Source organism: Zosterops lateralis, assembly GCF_965231275.1.
Source record: "Zosterops lateralis genome assembly, chromosome: 20".
NCBI lineage: Eukaryota > Metazoa > Chordata > Aves > Passeriformes > Zosteropidae > Zosterops > Zosterops lateralis.
This window is the reverse complement of record NC_139780.1, coordinates 2,637,812-2,654,443: the sequence shown is the minus strand read 5'-3', so window position 1 is coordinate 2,654,443 and position 16,632 is coordinate 2,637,812. Positions and strand designations below refer to the sequence as shown.

Here is a 16,632-nt window from a genome sequence, read left to right as displayed (position 1 = left end):
CTAGAAGCACATGTGCACCTTTAAATGCAGTGGTCTCAGTGAGGAAAAGGAATCCAGTCATGAAATTAGGCACTTATCTAAGTGCTTTCCTGGAATAAACCCAGAATTTGAAGGAAATATGGGTGCTGAGTCCTCAGCCACACATAGAGCACTTTTAAAATAACATGTATTGTGTCTTTATTCTAAATGAGGGGTGTAAAGGAGAATCTTCCAGCCCTCACCACAAACAAGGCAGATCTAAACTGCAAGTCCCATCCCCATCCCCAGCTGAGGTTTCTGCTTACACCTTGTCTGGGAAATGTAGTTTTCTGAACAGAAATCACGGGATGGTTTGCACAGGAAGGGACTTCAAAGCTGATCTCATTCCAACTCCCTGCCACAAACAGGGACACCTTCCACTACAAAAATGTTCATTTTTCTTACTGAACACAAACCCATGATTTAGATTTAGGTGTTGTGGCAACAATATTTGACACCAATGGTTTTAACTAACTGGGGAAAATTCATCTCCTGCTGTAGAAGCACATCCACAGTGGCCATAATAATTTTAACTTGAAAATCACCCTTCCAGCATTTCCTGGAGCACTGTGGCACTCATCCCTTGGCATTTGGCCTCATCCTAGGTACTCCAAATGTTGTCACAGTGGAAGGGAGCAAGACAAGGACCAAGCTGGTGAAGCTGGTCCCAGGTGTGGATTACAACGTCAGCATCATCTCTGTGAAAGGCTTTGAAGAAAGCGAGCCCATCTCTGGCACCCTGAAAACAGGTAATGATATAAAAGCAGCAAATAGCAGCTTTTTAAGTGAATCATCTGGGCTGCAGGAGAGACTCAGGGACTGGAGCTGCAGGCTCACCAAGATCCCGTTTTTGCTGCCCACACAAACTGTGGGAAGCTCTTTTTCCCACTCCTTCTTTGTCTTTGCCTTTTACGTGAGAATGGAATTTGTAAATTTGGTCAGGCTCCCATTTGCTAAATGCTAAATGAACCTGTGAGATGGAGACAATTCACATATTTACAGTTCTAATTCATCAGAAAAAAACCCAGAGGTTTGTTTGGTTCTTTTTTTAATTAATGATGTTTCTGAGATGAGGGAGCAAAGGGCCAGCTCAGCTGAGCAGTTCAGACCAGTTTCTGGTGTGGACTTCACATGGTTCCAGACTGTTCTAAGCATAAAAACATTCTCTCTCCTGATCTTTTTTCTTCAATATTCTCTCAATATTTTTCTCAGTATTCTGTCTCCAGATTTTTTCTTTAAGTATCCCTGCAGGAAAACAAAAGTCCACTCTGCTCCTGCTGACCCCTCCTTGTATTCTTTTTGGAGACTAGCAAACATCCAGAGATCTGAGGCAAAGAACAAGATGATGAGTGTTGGATAATGGCAGGAGATTTATAACCCATCCCAGCTATTCTGGAGACAAAGATCCATCTTAATTCAGGGAGAACATAAACCTGTGTGAAAAACAGAGTGCTGTGAGGAGGCAAGGCAGGACGACTGGGGATTTTGGATGCCTAGCTGGCTGTGGGATTGGTTTGTTCCAAACAAGCTGCTGCAAGGTCACAGTGCCCATCAGCTGCTGTCACTTTGGTTATTTTTCCCAGCTCTGTCTCCTGAATTTGCTCTAAAAAAACAACACAGATTTGAGGGTGTTGAGAGAAATATTTCAGCTTTGACAGAGCTGTTGGGATTGATGGTATCAAGAGTGATCAGAGAACATGGTCAGTCCTGTTTGTTCCCAGACTTTCATCCCTTCCAGCCCTGACCTCCCTCTCCACTGGAGGCTTTTGGTGTCTTTTCACAGGCACTGACATTTTCCCTGCAGAACTCCACTGCTCCAAAGGGAGCCATAAAATCTGCACTGAGTTTTGGGCCATTTTCTCTCACAAATTTCCAGCAGAGTTTTGCACAGAGCCATGTTTGCCAAATTCCTTCAATGTGTTTTTCTTGCAGCTCTGGACAGCCCGTCAGGCCTGGTGGTGGTGAACATCACAGACTCTGAGGCTCTGGCAACCTGGCAGCCAGCAATTGCTGCTGTGGATAACTACGTGGTGTCCTACTCCTCTGAGACAGGTGAGAGGAGCTGGGGGTGGGTTGGGGAGATGAAGGGTTAAAGCTCTCAAGAGGTGCTCATTTTAACTCCAGGAAAATCACTGAATATCCAGAGCTGGAGGGAGCCACAGGGATCACCCAGTCCCCCAACAATCCCACCCCGGGCATCCCCAGCAGCGCTGCCCAAACACTCCTGGAGCTCTGGCAGCCTTGGGGATGTTATTTGCAGGAGGGGCTTTGCTGGGAGCATTTAAAAATGGATAATTTTAATTTGGCACTGTCGATCCAGCCACGAACAGAGATGAGGGAGATCCCTGGGAAGCAAAGGCGGTGTTATAACCCCTGTGAACACTAGAGAGAGCTCACACTTTTAGAGAAAGGGCTCTGCTATAACCCAGACTCAGCAGAGGTGTCAGCACAGCCACGGGCTCTGGGCTTTTATCATCCTGCACTTGCACCAACCAGGAATGAAATAAACCAATGATGTGTCTGAATGTTGTGGTTTGAAAGCAAAACGAGTGAGAGGCTCCAAGTCAGAAATACAATTTAAGAAGAAGAAAGGTAAAAAGGTAAAAATAAAATAAAATAAATGCAATAACACATAGAACCACTGACAGAGTCAGAACACACCCTGAGCAGGGTGGGGGGAGCAGTCCAGGTGAGGGGCTCTTCCTGAAGCAGTGATCCCACAGAAAGGTCTGGGAGCTCTGCTCCTCTGGGAATCCAGTGGCTCAGGGCTGCTTGTCCTGTCCCAAATCCCAGATTCTCTCCAGGTGGGAATGCTTGGCTCCTCCCCCTGGGCATTGGGAGCATCTCCCAATGGGATGAGGAGTCGTGCAGTGGCTCCTTGATGGCCCATTAAACAGAGAGAGCTCCTGGAGGGAGTTCCCTGTGAGTCCTGGGCAAGGCATTGATGGGCCATGAGCAGAAGAGCCCAAAGGAGGGGCCTGGGAAAACACTGCCCCACCTGGTTCCAACAGCTCATGGGGATGGGGATGGAATAAATACTTTGTGCACATCCTACACTGCAACCCAGGACACTGAATGATACCCACATCTCTTTTCTTCTGCGCTTCGTTTCTCAGAGCCAGAAGTGACGCAGATGGTGCCGGGGAACACGGTGGAGTACGACCTGCAGGGGCTGCAGCCCGCCACGGAGTACACGCTGAACATCCACGCCCAGAAGGACGCGCAGAGGAGCGAGACCCTCTCCACACAGTTCACCACAGGTGCCACCCCACGGCTGCCTGCCCTTCGTGTCACACCTGCCCCCTCTTCCCCTGGTGCCTTTTTGTTACCCCTGCCCTTAGAGGGGTGACAAGTTGTGATGTGGGTGTGGACCCTCACAGAGGACAGCAGGCAGCAGCAGGGTGGAAAGAGAACATGGAAAGTTCTCTTTATTATCTGACTCCAATCTACTTTTATACATTTTGTACAGAGGGCCCAGATTGGCCCAAGGAGGTCACAACCTCCTGACTCCATTGGTCACTGTGACCATCAGTCAAATTCTCCTCTCAGAGAACAACTATGCAAAACATACAGATAAATTCTAAAAATACACAGGGGGAAGGGAAGCTGGAGGTTGGAGCCAGACCCAACAGGAAAAGTTTTCCTCTTCTAAGAATTTCTCCTGTTCTAAAAAAGCATCATTGAAACCAAAGTTCTGTTTCCTGGGAACTCATAAATGCCAATCTCTCTTCTTGTGAGAAAATTAATTCTCAGCCACAAAATTCAGGTTGAAGTGTTTTTTTTTCACTTCAGATCTCTCTGGAGAGAAGGTTTGTTTTCCTGGCTCACTTTAATATAGGGCCCACAAGATAAGGTGTGGAATTAATTTATGTGGATGTGGTTGTAACTGCTGTGGTGCCTCCTGCAGGGCTGGATGCTCCCAGGGATCTGAGTGCCACCGAGGTGCAGTCAGAGGCAGCTGTGATAAGCTGGAGGCCTCCCCGTGCTCCAGTCACTGAGTATCTCCTGATCTACGAATCCACTGATGGCCAAGTCAAGGTAAATAAAGCTGGGCCTCAAATCTGGGCAATGCAACATAATCGTGTGCCTTAATTTAAATAATTAATCTAAAAATACTCACTGCCTCTTTCCATGTTAGACTGAACACAAAGGCATTTCAAACCCGCTAAAGGACTTTCTTGCATTATACCCTGAAATAAAAGCTCCACTGCAGCCTGAATTTTGCCTTTCATCCCTCCACAGTACAGATAAAAGCACAAACATTTCCCTTCATTCCAAACAGGCAGCGTGGAGTAAACTCACACCCCCAAACTGGGATGGGATTCACTCATCTAAACTCAGGGGAATCCCTGTGCAAAGGGAGGTCTAAGGAAGGATTAATTTTGCCTGTGAAGTGCCTCTTCTTCTCCTATAATTTTATTTTGTTCTTAAATAATTAGATTACACTAAATGCTTAAATATGAATATGGGGAATCCCAGCAAAAAGAATATTTTGGATGCCCAGCTTGGACCATTGGAGAGGATTCCGATTTTCAGGAAGGCAAATTCCCCAAGCACACTGAAAATCAGTCTTTTAATGTCTCAACAAAACAGCCTTTTGAAGCCTGGAGTGAAACATTTCTTTATCCTAAAGGAAGAGTTCCCCAGTTTTTTTATGAATTTCACAATCTGTATGTTCAGGGCATGTAAACATTTATGCTGCCTTGCTTTTCAACCTCCCAGCTTGTACATTATGATGACAAACACTCATTTCCAGGCAGGCTTTATTGAACTTAAAAAGATTAACTTGGTAAAAATCTTAAGAGGAGTAGCTTTATATTAATAGATTAAAGATACCATCAATAATTATGACAAAAATATTATGTGACAGACTGAAATATGCAACCATTCTGGTCATTATGATTTATTTCTCTGAGATTTCCCTGTATTATTTTTTATTTTTTCTCCATAGGAACTCGTCCTATACCCTGAGCCAACTTCCTACAGCCTGACAGAGCTGAGCCCCTCCACGCAGTACACGGTGAAACTGCAGGCCCTGAGTGGGGCCCTGAGGAGCAAAACCATCCAGACCATCTTCACCACCAGTAAGGGCATTAGGACACAGCTAAAATAATCCAAATTACAGAGCTGAGCTCTGCTGTGAGGGCACACAGACCCCACACAAGGTTTTAATCCATTTGTAGGGTTGGTGTAAAGTTCCTGTTCACCCAGATCTGTTCTCCCTTAACAGGATGAAATTCCAATATCCATCCACATCACCCTCACTGTCCTTTCTCTGGTGAAACATCCCTGTGAAATATCAGCAGGAATTCTTTAAAATCCAGCTGACACCTTGATTTCTCCTCGTATTGATACAGGAAAACAAATCATGGTTTGGAGCTGGAATGAGGCAAACCACAAAGGCACACCCAGATCAGTGCTGGGGGCTGAGGAGATGAATTCCTGGGCAGGTTTTTCTCCTCTCTCAAAGCCCCTCTGCACGTCAGCTCCAGCCCAACAGTGCAGCTCTGCAAGGATAAATTGGCTTCTCTGGAGGTCACTTCACAGCTGATATTACAAAAAGAAATTTTTCAGTATTAGCTGTGACACTTTGCCTGTCATTTGTCTCACTTTTCCCAGTTTTCAGCCTTTCAGGCCCAGCAGGACCTTCAGTCATTCCCTCTCCCCCTCCTGCTGCTGGCACCAGCTCTAGCCCAAGGACTGCCAGAAGTCACCCAGCCCCAAGTCTGCCCTGAAACTCCTTGTGCAGAGCTCCACCAACACATCCACAAAGAGGAGAGGAATTAAATCCTCTTAAATTAAAATTAAAACTTAAAAATTGTTTTGGTGATGTTTGGTAGATTGACCATGAGCAGGGACTGAGCAGGTGCCTTCACAGGCAGGGATGTGTAACACTGGCAAGGACCAGCAGCAATTCTATGAGAAGCTACAGGTAAAACCTCTCCTATGGACACACCTGGAACAAGACTTAATTGGCTGAAAAAGTTAATGACCTGAGGGAATAAAAAGAAAAAAAGAAAAACTGTTTTATGGGGGGCTAGAAATTGTTCTGACTGCAATAATTTTATTGGTTTGATGTCAGAAAGAAAAGCTTAACATTTTCCTGTAGCTTCAACTATTGCTGTTTGCTTTGTTTTTTAGAAGTGCAGCTTCATAACACATTCAATATTGTCCTTGCTAGCAAAACACTCCCAATTAATTTATTTTTGATTGAAGTGCTGTCTCTGTATCCCCCCTCCCTTTTCAGTCACAAAATCAGGGATCAATAGATTTGGTTTTCCCCCAGAGCTGTAACACAGCTCCTGAATTTCAGCCTTTAGCTGGAGGATGCACTCCCCTCCTGGCAGGGAGCAGTTATCTCACATTCCCAGCACTTCCAGAAGTGTAGACAGATATGAAAAAAACACATTTAAAAGAAGAATTCACCTCATCAGCTGTGTCCTGTGGATGTTCTGCATGCAGGATGCAATGGCAAACCTGTTCTGGGATCTGATTTCCTAAGGAATGCTTTCTCTTCCCTGTGTGTGCAGCTGGGCTCCTCTATCCCTACCCCAAGGACTGCTCCCAGGCCCTGCTGAATGGAGAAGCCACCTCTGGGCTTTACACGATTTACCTGAATGGGGACAAGGCTCATCCTCTGCAAGTGTTCTGTGACATGGGCGAGGACGGGGGCGGATGGATCGTGAGTGTGGGGACGGGGGCAGCACATCCCAGCCCTGTATATCCCATCCCATCCCTGCACATCCATCCCTGCTCATATCATCCATCCCTGCACATCCATCCCATCCCTGCTCATCCCATCCCATCCCTGCTCATCCCATCCCATCCCTGCACAGCCCAGCCCATCCCTGGAAAGCCCTGCTCATCCCATCCCTGCACATCCCATCCCAGCCCTGCACATCCATCCCTGCTCATTCCATCCCTCCCTGCACATCCCATCCCGTCCCATCCCATCCCTGCACATCCCATCCCATCCCATCCCATCCCATCCCATCCCATCCCATCCCATCCCATCCCATCCCATCCCATCCCATCCCATCCCATCCCATCCCTGCTCATCCCAACCCTGCCCTGCTCATCCCAGGCATCCTCAGACTCTTGTTATCACAGCAGGGCTGTCTTGTCGATAAATTTGGGCAGTTTTATCCCAATAAGGACACTCCAGTGCTCTTTCTGTAGCTGGAGGAGAGAGAGGTGTCTCCAAGGAATGGGTCACATCCCTGCTTTCATCTCTGATCCCTCTCCCCTGGTGTAAGGGCTGCTGAAATGACCATATTGGAGAACATATTATCTAAATAATCAGCAAGAAGAGGGGAGGCTGAGCTGACTCTGTCTGACTGAGAGAGGGAGGTTAAAGCTCAGCCCAGGGGAAGTGTTTGTTCAGCAGCCACAGGGTGCAGTGGCTTCCAGAGCCACAGTGCAAGGGACACATCCCACCCAGACAACAAAAGAATGGCAGTAAAATTCCACACTGACATCCCCAAATTTGAACACAGAAAGGCAGGAGGAGCTGGAGGAACACTTGATTGGGAGATGAGGGGATTGGGAGATGAGATTTCCCTTGGCTGGGAAATCCAGAAGTGCAGGATGGGTTTAAAAAGGCAAAGAGCAGGAACTGAGAGGCCACATCATGCAGAGGAGCCTGGGAACCCAACAGAGAAATTGCAGACTTAAAAATTACATGGAGCATCCAACAGCCTGGGTGCAGCTCAGCCCTTGCAGTGAGACTCTGCTGGGAGGGGAAAAGGCAGGGCAGGAGAAACGCTGAGCTCTGTGTTTTCAAAAGCTCTTTCCCTCTGGCCAGGGCGGTCTGTCCACAACATTTCTTTCTTTTAGGTGTTCCTGAGGCGTCAGAATGGAAAGCAAGATTTCTACAAGAACTGGAATACTTACGTGGCAGGGTTTGGAGATCCTAAGGATGAATTCTGGATAGGTAAGTGCTGAGAATTTGTATTTTTTGGGGAAAAAAAATAGCAAAACACAAACTCAGCCCAAAAGCCCAGGAGCCACTTAGAGCCTCCATTTAATAGACAGGAGTATTTGTAAAGGGGAACGGGGGAAAAGGAGCCAGGAACACCCCCAGCACCAAAGGGTTATTTATGATCCAGAGAGGAAAAGCAGAGTGAATAAAAATCATAAACTAACATTTTGGTAAAACAAAAGTAAAATCTCCATGTTTTCAAAGGTTGTGCTGCCTTTCTCTGGTTGTAAATGAAAGATGATGATGATGATCACACAGCAAAACTTTGGTTGTTTTGCCCAACCTGTTTCTATGATTTGAAGGGGAGATCTCTCCCAGTCAGGCTGGGATTATTTTATTTGCTTTTGTGCTGACATCACCCTGGAGCTGATCCAGCTCAGTGTGGTCACTCACCAGTGCTGGTGTCCTGCTCTATTTGACCAGTCCAGCCTGGCCCCAGTTATGGAATAATTACATGGCAGAGACAAAAAACATGGAGAGGCTGATGGCTTCAGGAACCTGGAAATAAAACAATGAGCTTTTGAGATAATGTCAGTATAGGAGGTAATGAGTGTAAAGTGTGGTCTTTATTGGAGGCCTCAAGGGGCAAACATTCCTTCCCGCTCACACAGGCCTGGAGAACCTGCACAAGATCACCTCCCAGGGGCAGTACGAGCTGCGGGTGGACCTGAGGGACAAGGGGGACGTGGCCTACGCCGTGTACGACCGGTTCAGCGTGGGCGACGCCAAGAGCCGCTACCGGCTGCGCGTGGACGGCTACAGCGGCACGGCGGGTGAGCAAAGGCTGATTCCTCCTCCTCCTCCTCCTGGTCACCTCTTTCCTCCCCACTGGGTCAAGGGAACCGTGTGGAAACTGCAGATCAGCTGTGGGTTTCTTATCTGGTTTTCTTCCCGTTAGAGCCGGGGTTAACGCACAGGAGTCGCGGTCCGTGTTTGGACTCGGTGTTTGTTAATCCTGATCTGTAGCACAGTCTCACCAGTGGTGAGCTCTAAGTGACAAGGTGGAAAATGGAGGTGTCTCTAACTCTTCCTAAAGACTTTTAAGTGATAATTGCCCAATTGGACTCAGTGTTTATTAATTCTTATCCATAGCACAGTCTCACGCGTGGTGAGCTCTGACAAGGTGGAAAATGGAGTCCCTCTGACTCTTTCCAAGGACTTTTAAGCTCTAATTACCCAATAATGGGGTGACACCTGTATTATTTATATTTTTAACCCAATAATGACCACCCAAGGTCCGTAATGCGGGTCTTTTTCACCCAATTAGAAAAAAACGCTCAAAACCATGAAGAAGGTGAAGAAGAAAGACTTAGACAACACCCTAAATCCTCCATATTGCCCCATATATATTACTATATACTAAAACCTTAAATCCTAAATTTTTCACCCTGTGAGATCACACAATTCTATCCAAACTACACACCCAATAATCCCATTGCCATCACTCAATTTTCGAAGGCTGTTCCACAGCCTCAGGTCAAATGTAGTTCTTCCTTGAGGGTCAGTGCCTTTTAGCACAGAAAGCCTGAAATTTTCCTCCTCCAGAGTTCCAACAATCAGCAGGTACCTCCCCTGTGTGAGGTGTTTGAAAATCAAATATATTGATGCATTTTATGTTTCTGTTTTATATCCTCCAGGCGTTTTGGTGCCATATTTTATGGCCTGCTTATGGCAGGATTGAAACCAGTGTATTAAACCACAATATATCTCATTTGGCCAATCTTGGCTGTCATTTATACAGCCAATAATAGCCTGGCACAGCTTCTTTTCTTGTCAGTAGAATTTGCAGCAAAGCCCTGCTGCAATGTGATTTAGAATTTTGCTGAACAAATCATCTGCCTTTTGTAATCACACTGGGGCAAACCCTGCAGCCCTTGGTGAGTCCCCTACAGGGCTCCAAAGGATTAAGAGATAAATCCAATTTAACAATATGTCATAAAAGGAGATAATTTCACACTGCTGGGTGCATAAACCAGAGCAGAGGTGTCAGTGTGGGCTCTGCCCTGTGACCAGAACAGGAGCTTTTACCCAGACTACAGAGATACAAAGGAAATGCAGCAGCAGAATTAATGTCTGTTTAATTTAGATGGGAGATTGGGCAGGAATTGTTCCCTGGCAGGGTGGGCAGGCCCTGGCACAGGGTGCCCAGAGCAGCTGTGGCTGCCCCTGGATCCCTGGCAGTGCCCAAGGCCAGGCTGGACATTGGGGCTTGGAGCAGCCTGGGACAGTGGGAGGTGTCCCTGCCCATGGCAGAGGTGGGAATGAGATGATATCTAAGATCCCTTCCAGCCCAAACCATTCCATAATTCTGTGATTTAAGGCAAATTCTCTGGTGCAGAGTGGTAGTAGCTGCTACCATGAGTAGGGTTCAGTCAGTGTGGAGATTTCTTTGGTCTTGATTCCTTCCTTGGGAACATCCCTTTAGTCTTGGCTTGTCCACACTGTAAAATCCAGCTTTTAGCAAAAAGTGCAGAAATTGAGCTGCATAAAAAAACCCACTTCATATATTGGGGATTAGAGACCACTTGAAAAAGTATTTTGACCTGCCTGCAATAACAAGAATTGTGCATTTCCTTCTGCATTAAAACAAGTCAATTTTAAAAAAATTCGATGCAGACAGGGCATGGCACAGTCCAAATATTTTCTGCAGAATGGGCACACCCATGAAATCTAAACCAGGCCACCCACTGACCTTTCTTTTGCCCCCCCATCCAGGTGACTCCATGACCTACCACAATGGAAGGTCCTTCTCCACCTTTGACAAGGACCACGACTCTGCCATCACCAACTGTGCCCTGTCATACAAAGGAGCTTTCTGGTACAAGAACTGTCACCGAGTCAACCTGATGGGCAGATATGGTGACAACAGCCACAGTCAGGTGGGTTTGGGTCTGAAGGCTTCTCTAATCAATGAGAGGAAGGGGAATGGCAATTATGAGTTTTTCTGATGGCTCAGCCAGCTAAAAATCACAGCATCCTCTCCTTCCACTCTCCAGGAAAATAGGGGAATGTACAGGCAGTCGCTCACAAAATAAGAATTTAACATCAGCTGGTGAAATCCTGTTGGCTTTTCTGATTTTCCAAGGGAATATCCAAAGTGTGCAGGGAATAATTGTAGTTTTCAATATGTGAAACAAAAATGTTCTTCCTGCCATGAAAGCCAGGCAAGGAGGGAAAGCTCTGAGGGACAGAGATTTAATAAGACCAAGCTCAAGGTGCTGCCCCTGGGTCAGGACAAGCCCCAGGATCAATCCAGGCTGGGCTGAGCACAGGGAGCAGCCCTGGGAGAGGGGCCTGGGGGTGCTGTGGGTGAGAGCTGGACCTGCCCCAGCCCTGAGCCCCCTGCCCTGGGCTGAGCCCCAGCCTGGGCAGCAGGGGAGGGGATTGTGCCCCTCTGCCCCTGTGCTCAGCTCAGAGCCCACCTGCAGAGCTGCCCCAGCCCTGGGCCAGCACAGCAAGGACCTGGAGCTGCTGGAGAGACCCAGAGGAGGCCCCAGGGGGATCAGAGGGATGGAGCAGCTCTGCTGGGAGGAAAGGCTGGGAGAGCTGGGAGTGTTCACCTGGAGAGGAGAAGCTTTGGGGTGAGCTCAGGGTGGCCTTGCAGGGCCTGGAGGGGCCAACAGGAAAGATGGAGAGAGAAGATTTACAGGGGTCTGGAGTGCCAGGACAAGGGGGAATGGCTGCAGATTGCCAGAGAATGGGTTTAGATGAGATACTGGAAGGAACTGCTCCCTGTGAGGGTGGGCAGGCCCTGGCACAGGGAACTCAGAGCAGCTGTGGCTGCCCCTGGATCCCTGGCAGTGCCCAAGGCCAGGCTGGAGCACCCCAGGATAGTGGAAGGTGTCTCTGCCCATGGCAGAGTTGAACAAGATGATCTTTAAAGCCTCTTCCAGCCCAATCCATTGTGTGTTTCCATGATTCTGTGACCTCATGTGGGTGGGTTTGTACAGGTTGGCCATTCCACAGCCCTGTGCTTCCCAAAGCTCCTGTGCCCAAATCAGAAACCTCCCTGTCGCAATGGGACACAAAATAAAGATGTTTGACTCCAGTCAGGAGGCAGTAGAAATCAGAAGGTTTATTTACAATCCATTCAGCCCTTTTATAACACGCTGTGCTAAAGGCACGTTATTGGTCCATAGGGCTGACACCTCTCCATTGGCTCAGGAACAGAAATAGCAAACAACTCCTGTTGTGATGGGAAAGGAATATTGGTTACACAAGGTTGTTTTGGGAAAAAGAAAAACTGTTGAAAAATTTCCCTTGGGAAGAGCTCAGGCTCAGAAAATTTCAGGTGCACACCTGCCCAGCCTGAACCAGGGGCAGCAGATGGAAATGTGAACCACCCCTCACCTCTCCCCTTTGCCTCCACAGGGCGTCAACTGGTTCCACTGGAAGGGCCACGAGTATTCCATTGAGTTCGCCGAGATGAAGCTGAGACCCTCCAGCTTCCGGAACCTGGAGGGGCGGCGGAAGCGAGCGTAGGGCCCGGGGGGCTGCGGGCAGGGCTGGGGAGGGCAGGGATGGAGGGCAGGGATGGACAGGGGTGTGGGGAGACCCTCTGGCATCGCTGGCCTGGCGGTGTGAGGAGCCGGGACTGGTAGCACAGCATCGGTGACCCGCAGCCCGACACAGGCTTTGCGGCATTCCAAACAACAACAACAAAACAAAAATAAAGCCTTAAAACATCCCAGAGTTTCCAGCAGAGCAGCTCCAGCTGCCCACCAGGAACGTCCTCCACACCAAAGACAACGATCTCAAGGGTTCTGTGTTGTTTTAATAATTTTTTTTATTTTTATTTTTAATTTTTTTGCCAGAAAGCGTCTGGGATAAAGTTCTTCCAACTTCTGAGGATCTCTTGGGTGGCCCAGGGGAGGGGAGGGAGAACAGCTTTGTACATTGGTAGTTTGTTTTAGAACCAGCCATATTTTACACACAGAAATGTGTAAGATTAATTATCATTATTATCATTATTATTATTGTTGTTGTTAGTTATAAGTGAAAATAATCGGTGGTTTGAATGCCTTTGTTTATATATATATATCAAGTATCCCAGAGAAGGAGGGAACAGGAAGGGAAAAGAAGTATGTTTGTTTTTAAACTTAAGCATAAGATTAATATTATTAATATAAAGACAAAGTAATAATAATAATAATAATGATAATAATAATAAACTACATTTTGTCATTTTTAAGAGAACCATGCTTTTGGAAACACAGCAGGACAGTGTCTGATTGTAAATTTTTTTTTTATAAATAAAAGCACAATTACTTTTAAATAAATTTCTACCTTTTTTTTTTTTTTTTTTCATCCATGTGGGGTTTGTGCATGTCCAGGATATATTTACTTAGATGGGGAAATAAAGACAGACTGAGAACAATTAGGCTGCTGAGCCCCTACTGAAAACTGTTCCTTTTGTCAGTGACTGGTTGTAATTATTTTGGTGGGTTTGTTGCAGTGAGGTGCCCGTGAGGATTTGGGTTCTTTCAGAACGTAATTATTCTTTTTTTTTTTTTTTTTTTCCTGCCCAAAAGCTTCTCCCATGTTTTTCTAAGTGTTACTGACCAATGCTTGCTCCATCTAGGTGGGAAAAACTAACAAAGCAAAACAAAGAGAACCCAGAGTTGTTGTTCAGTACCATGGGCAGCTTTGAACACTTGTGTAAATAAAGGGCTCTCTTTTTTTCTTTTTTTTTTTTTTTTTATTTTTTTATTTTTTAATATGAATGAAAAATTCATGTAGTTCCTCTGTATCACACTCTGCAGTTCAAGACAATAAACGATCTCTTGTTTTAATCCAGTCTCTCTGCCCTACTTCAAGGTTGCATTTTGCAAAAGTTTTGCAAACATTTTGTCAATGTTTCTTGCCTCCCTTCTGGCTGAAGTTACACTCCTGAACTTTGTGTTGCATGGGGAATATAAACCTCCTTTGACCCTCCAGAGCACTGCCAGCACTATATTCAATTAATTCTCTATAATTAATCACCTTTCCTTGGTGTTTCTCACAGGCAGCGAAAAGGAGAACAAATCCAGTAATGGAGAAATATGCTCTGCTCTCCAGATGCTTTCCAGGCTATTAGGAGATGGCACTGGATCCGTGTTTCTGGGCTCCTGCAGTCTGTTTGCAGACAGTCAGGGGGAGAAGTGACATTTATGGAATGATTTCCTCATTTCCAGCAGCATCCCAGAGCTGCCTGGCTCTGCCCCTGGTGTCATTTACCTTGGCAGCTCCAAAGAGCTACTGGAGACAGGCTCAGGTTTGTGCCTCGCCCCAGACAAGACCCAAACACCCCGCACAAAAGGGAGATGGTATTTCCTGTAATTACTCACTGACAGATGCCCTGCTTGATATTCCTCATGATCCCCACTGTGAGAGGGAAGCTGGCAAATCCTTGGAGTCAGACCTGCCAAAACACCCATCAGAGCTGACACAAGCTTGATTTGGGACCAGCAGCTCCACCAGCAGCTCCTGGAAGGGAAATTCACTGGCTTTTCCTCCCTTTTCCTGTTTGTAACTCGTGAGAAGAGTTTAAAAACATGCTCAGATTTGAAATCTGTTCGTGAACCTGCCAAACCTCAGCGCTGCTGTTCGTCCTTAAAGTGATGAAGCAGTTTGGGAGCCTCAAGGGGGCAGGAGAGGAAGGGCTTCAAAAAATATTTCCTCAGCCTGATTTAAGGTCCTAAAGGCAGTGGAGGGGATATCTGGGGGCATCAGAGGTGTTTATGGGGTTAGGACTGTATCCATGAAGTATTTTTGAGACAAGTGGATGGAAAACTCCTTTTCCAGTGTCATAACTTTTATTACAACCTGAGTAAGACTTCAGGCTTGGATTTCTTCCTTAAGTTTGGGTGAGGTGAAAGCTTCAAGCCAGGTGGGCAGAAGTGAGATGGATCCATAATCTGGGGGAGTGAGGCTGAAGCTGATAGCAGCTTTCAAGTTGTTAAATCCCCTGGCTTTTGGTGAGATTTGCACTGCTGTGGTTGTTTGTGACTGCGGGCAGTGATTGTGTGCAGTGATTGGAGCGCTCCAGGGTGATGTGGGAGATGACAGATGCCTTCAATTCCTCCCCCTGCCAAAGCAATACCTTGGTGTCGGCTCAGCTGGAGCACCCACATTCTGCTGCATCACCTCTGGGTGCAGCTCCCTCACCTCCTCTCCTGATGCAATTCCAGCCAAGGGAACTGATCTCACCCATTGCTGGGCTAAACATCAGCAGAAAGCCAGGGAATCTCACCTGAGCCTGAAGGAGTGAATAAGTAACCCAGTGATTTGTGACAGAAAACACGAATTTTCCAGCTTTCCTGCCCAAGGATGTCCCTTCAATCAAAATTACAAGTTTGGCTTGGTTTGCTTTGAGAGCAGCTGAGCATAACTGAGGGTCAGAGAGCATGAAAAACAAGAAATTGAGTACACAGTGATCCAGTGGCTGCCCCTGCTCCTCATTTGGTCTCAGTCTTCACTACCTGAATCCAAAACTGCAGCCTTGAAAAACCTTCTTGCAGCTGCCATGTCAATCCTGGGGCTGTTAAAGGGGCAGTGCCTTTTTTCTTTGTTTTTTTCTTTTCTTTTTCTTCCTTCTTCTTCTTCTCAGCTCTCTTTGTGCTTGACCCACTGAACATTCTCTCCCAGAACTTGGTTAGAAAAGAAAGCAGAACAGAAATGTGTTGGTGTCATCAACAAGCAGCAGCTTGATCCCAGCAAAAGGCAAGGAGCTGGCATCAGTCTCACAGGCACCTTCCACTTCTTATTTCTGACTTCCAGGGATGAGGACAGGATGACCCAGGGCCCTGGAACAGAGCTGGGGGTGCTGAGGTGGTGCTTGGCTGGTTCCTACTGGTTCTCTGTTGCCTTGAATTTTCTTGCTTTTGAGTCTTTGAATCTTCACAGCGTGATTCTCACACTGCTTCATGTAAACTATATGTATTTTTAGAAATTATCTATGTATTTGCATAGTTTTCCTCTGAGAAGAGAACTTGATTGATGGTAATAGTGACCAATGAGGTCCATGAGATCACAACCTTCTTGACCAATCCTTAGTGTTTGTATAAAGTGTCTATAAGTTAATGAAGTCAGAAAATAAAGAAACTTTCCATGTCTGACCTGCTGCTACCTGGTTGTTCTCTGTGTGAGTGCAAAATAGCACCCACAGCTCTCTGCACTCCACCAGGAGCTCAAGGCAGAGTGGAATCCTTCACAGAGTGTCACAAATGCATGGAATTAACAAAATGATAATGTTTATTAATGGGAAGTGGGACAAAATTATGTAAAAAAAAATAAAGGATGAGACATGGACCCCCCCCCAGCAGCTTTGGAGCAGTTCAGCACTGCTTCAGCATTTTCTTTGAAAAACATCAGCTCCAGCCTTTGCTCCTCCACCTTTTCCTCAGTGATTTCCCCAGCAGGTACAGAAATCTCAGCCTGCAGAGCTCCAGCAGCTCTCTCTGTGTGTACAACATATGTTGGTCCTGATAAACAAGGTGTGGTTTGTCAGCAGGAGCAAAGCTCAGCCAGATCTTTATTCTTGGAGGTGATCTTTATTCTTGGAGGGCCCTGGAAAAACACACATCCTAATCAGGCCTTCAATCTGAAGGTGAAGGAGTTGGTGTAGGTGAGAGGGAAAGACAATTCTCAGCAAA

At 46.6% G+C, this 16,632-nt stretch overlaps 1 protein-coding gene across 3 annotated transcripts in view; it reads left to right on the top strand.

Moving 5' to 3' along the window:
- TNC (tenascin C) overlaps positions 1 to 13,892 on the top strand; it is a 76,497-nt gene extending 62,605 nt beyond the window's left edge. For all 3 annotated transcript variants that reach the window (XM_083875576.1, XM_083875575.1, XM_083875574.1), the window contains 10 exons: positions 624 to 767; positions 1,951 to 2,070; positions 3,135 to 3,278; positions 3,926 to 4,056; positions 4,970 to 5,102; positions 6,549 to 6,700; positions 7,855 to 7,951; positions 8,611 to 8,772; positions 10,715 to 10,878; positions 12,371 to 13,892. In XM_083875576.1, the coding sequence (XP_083731702.1) occupies positions 624 to 767; positions 1,951 to 2,070; positions 3,135 to 3,278; positions 3,926 to 4,056; positions 4,970 to 5,102; positions 6,549 to 6,700; positions 7,855 to 7,951; positions 8,611 to 8,772; positions 10,715 to 10,878; positions 12,371 to 12,481 (1,358 nt within the window). In that variant the 3' untranslated portion in view covers positions 12,482 to 13,892. The remainder of the gene's footprint in view (positions 1 to 623; positions 768 to 1,950; positions 2,071 to 3,134; positions 3,279 to 3,925; positions 4,057 to 4,969; positions 5,103 to 6,548; positions 6,701 to 7,854; positions 7,952 to 8,610; positions 8,773 to 10,714; positions 10,879 to 12,370) is intronic.
- Positions 13,893 to 16,632: the final 2,740 nt, after the last annotated feature.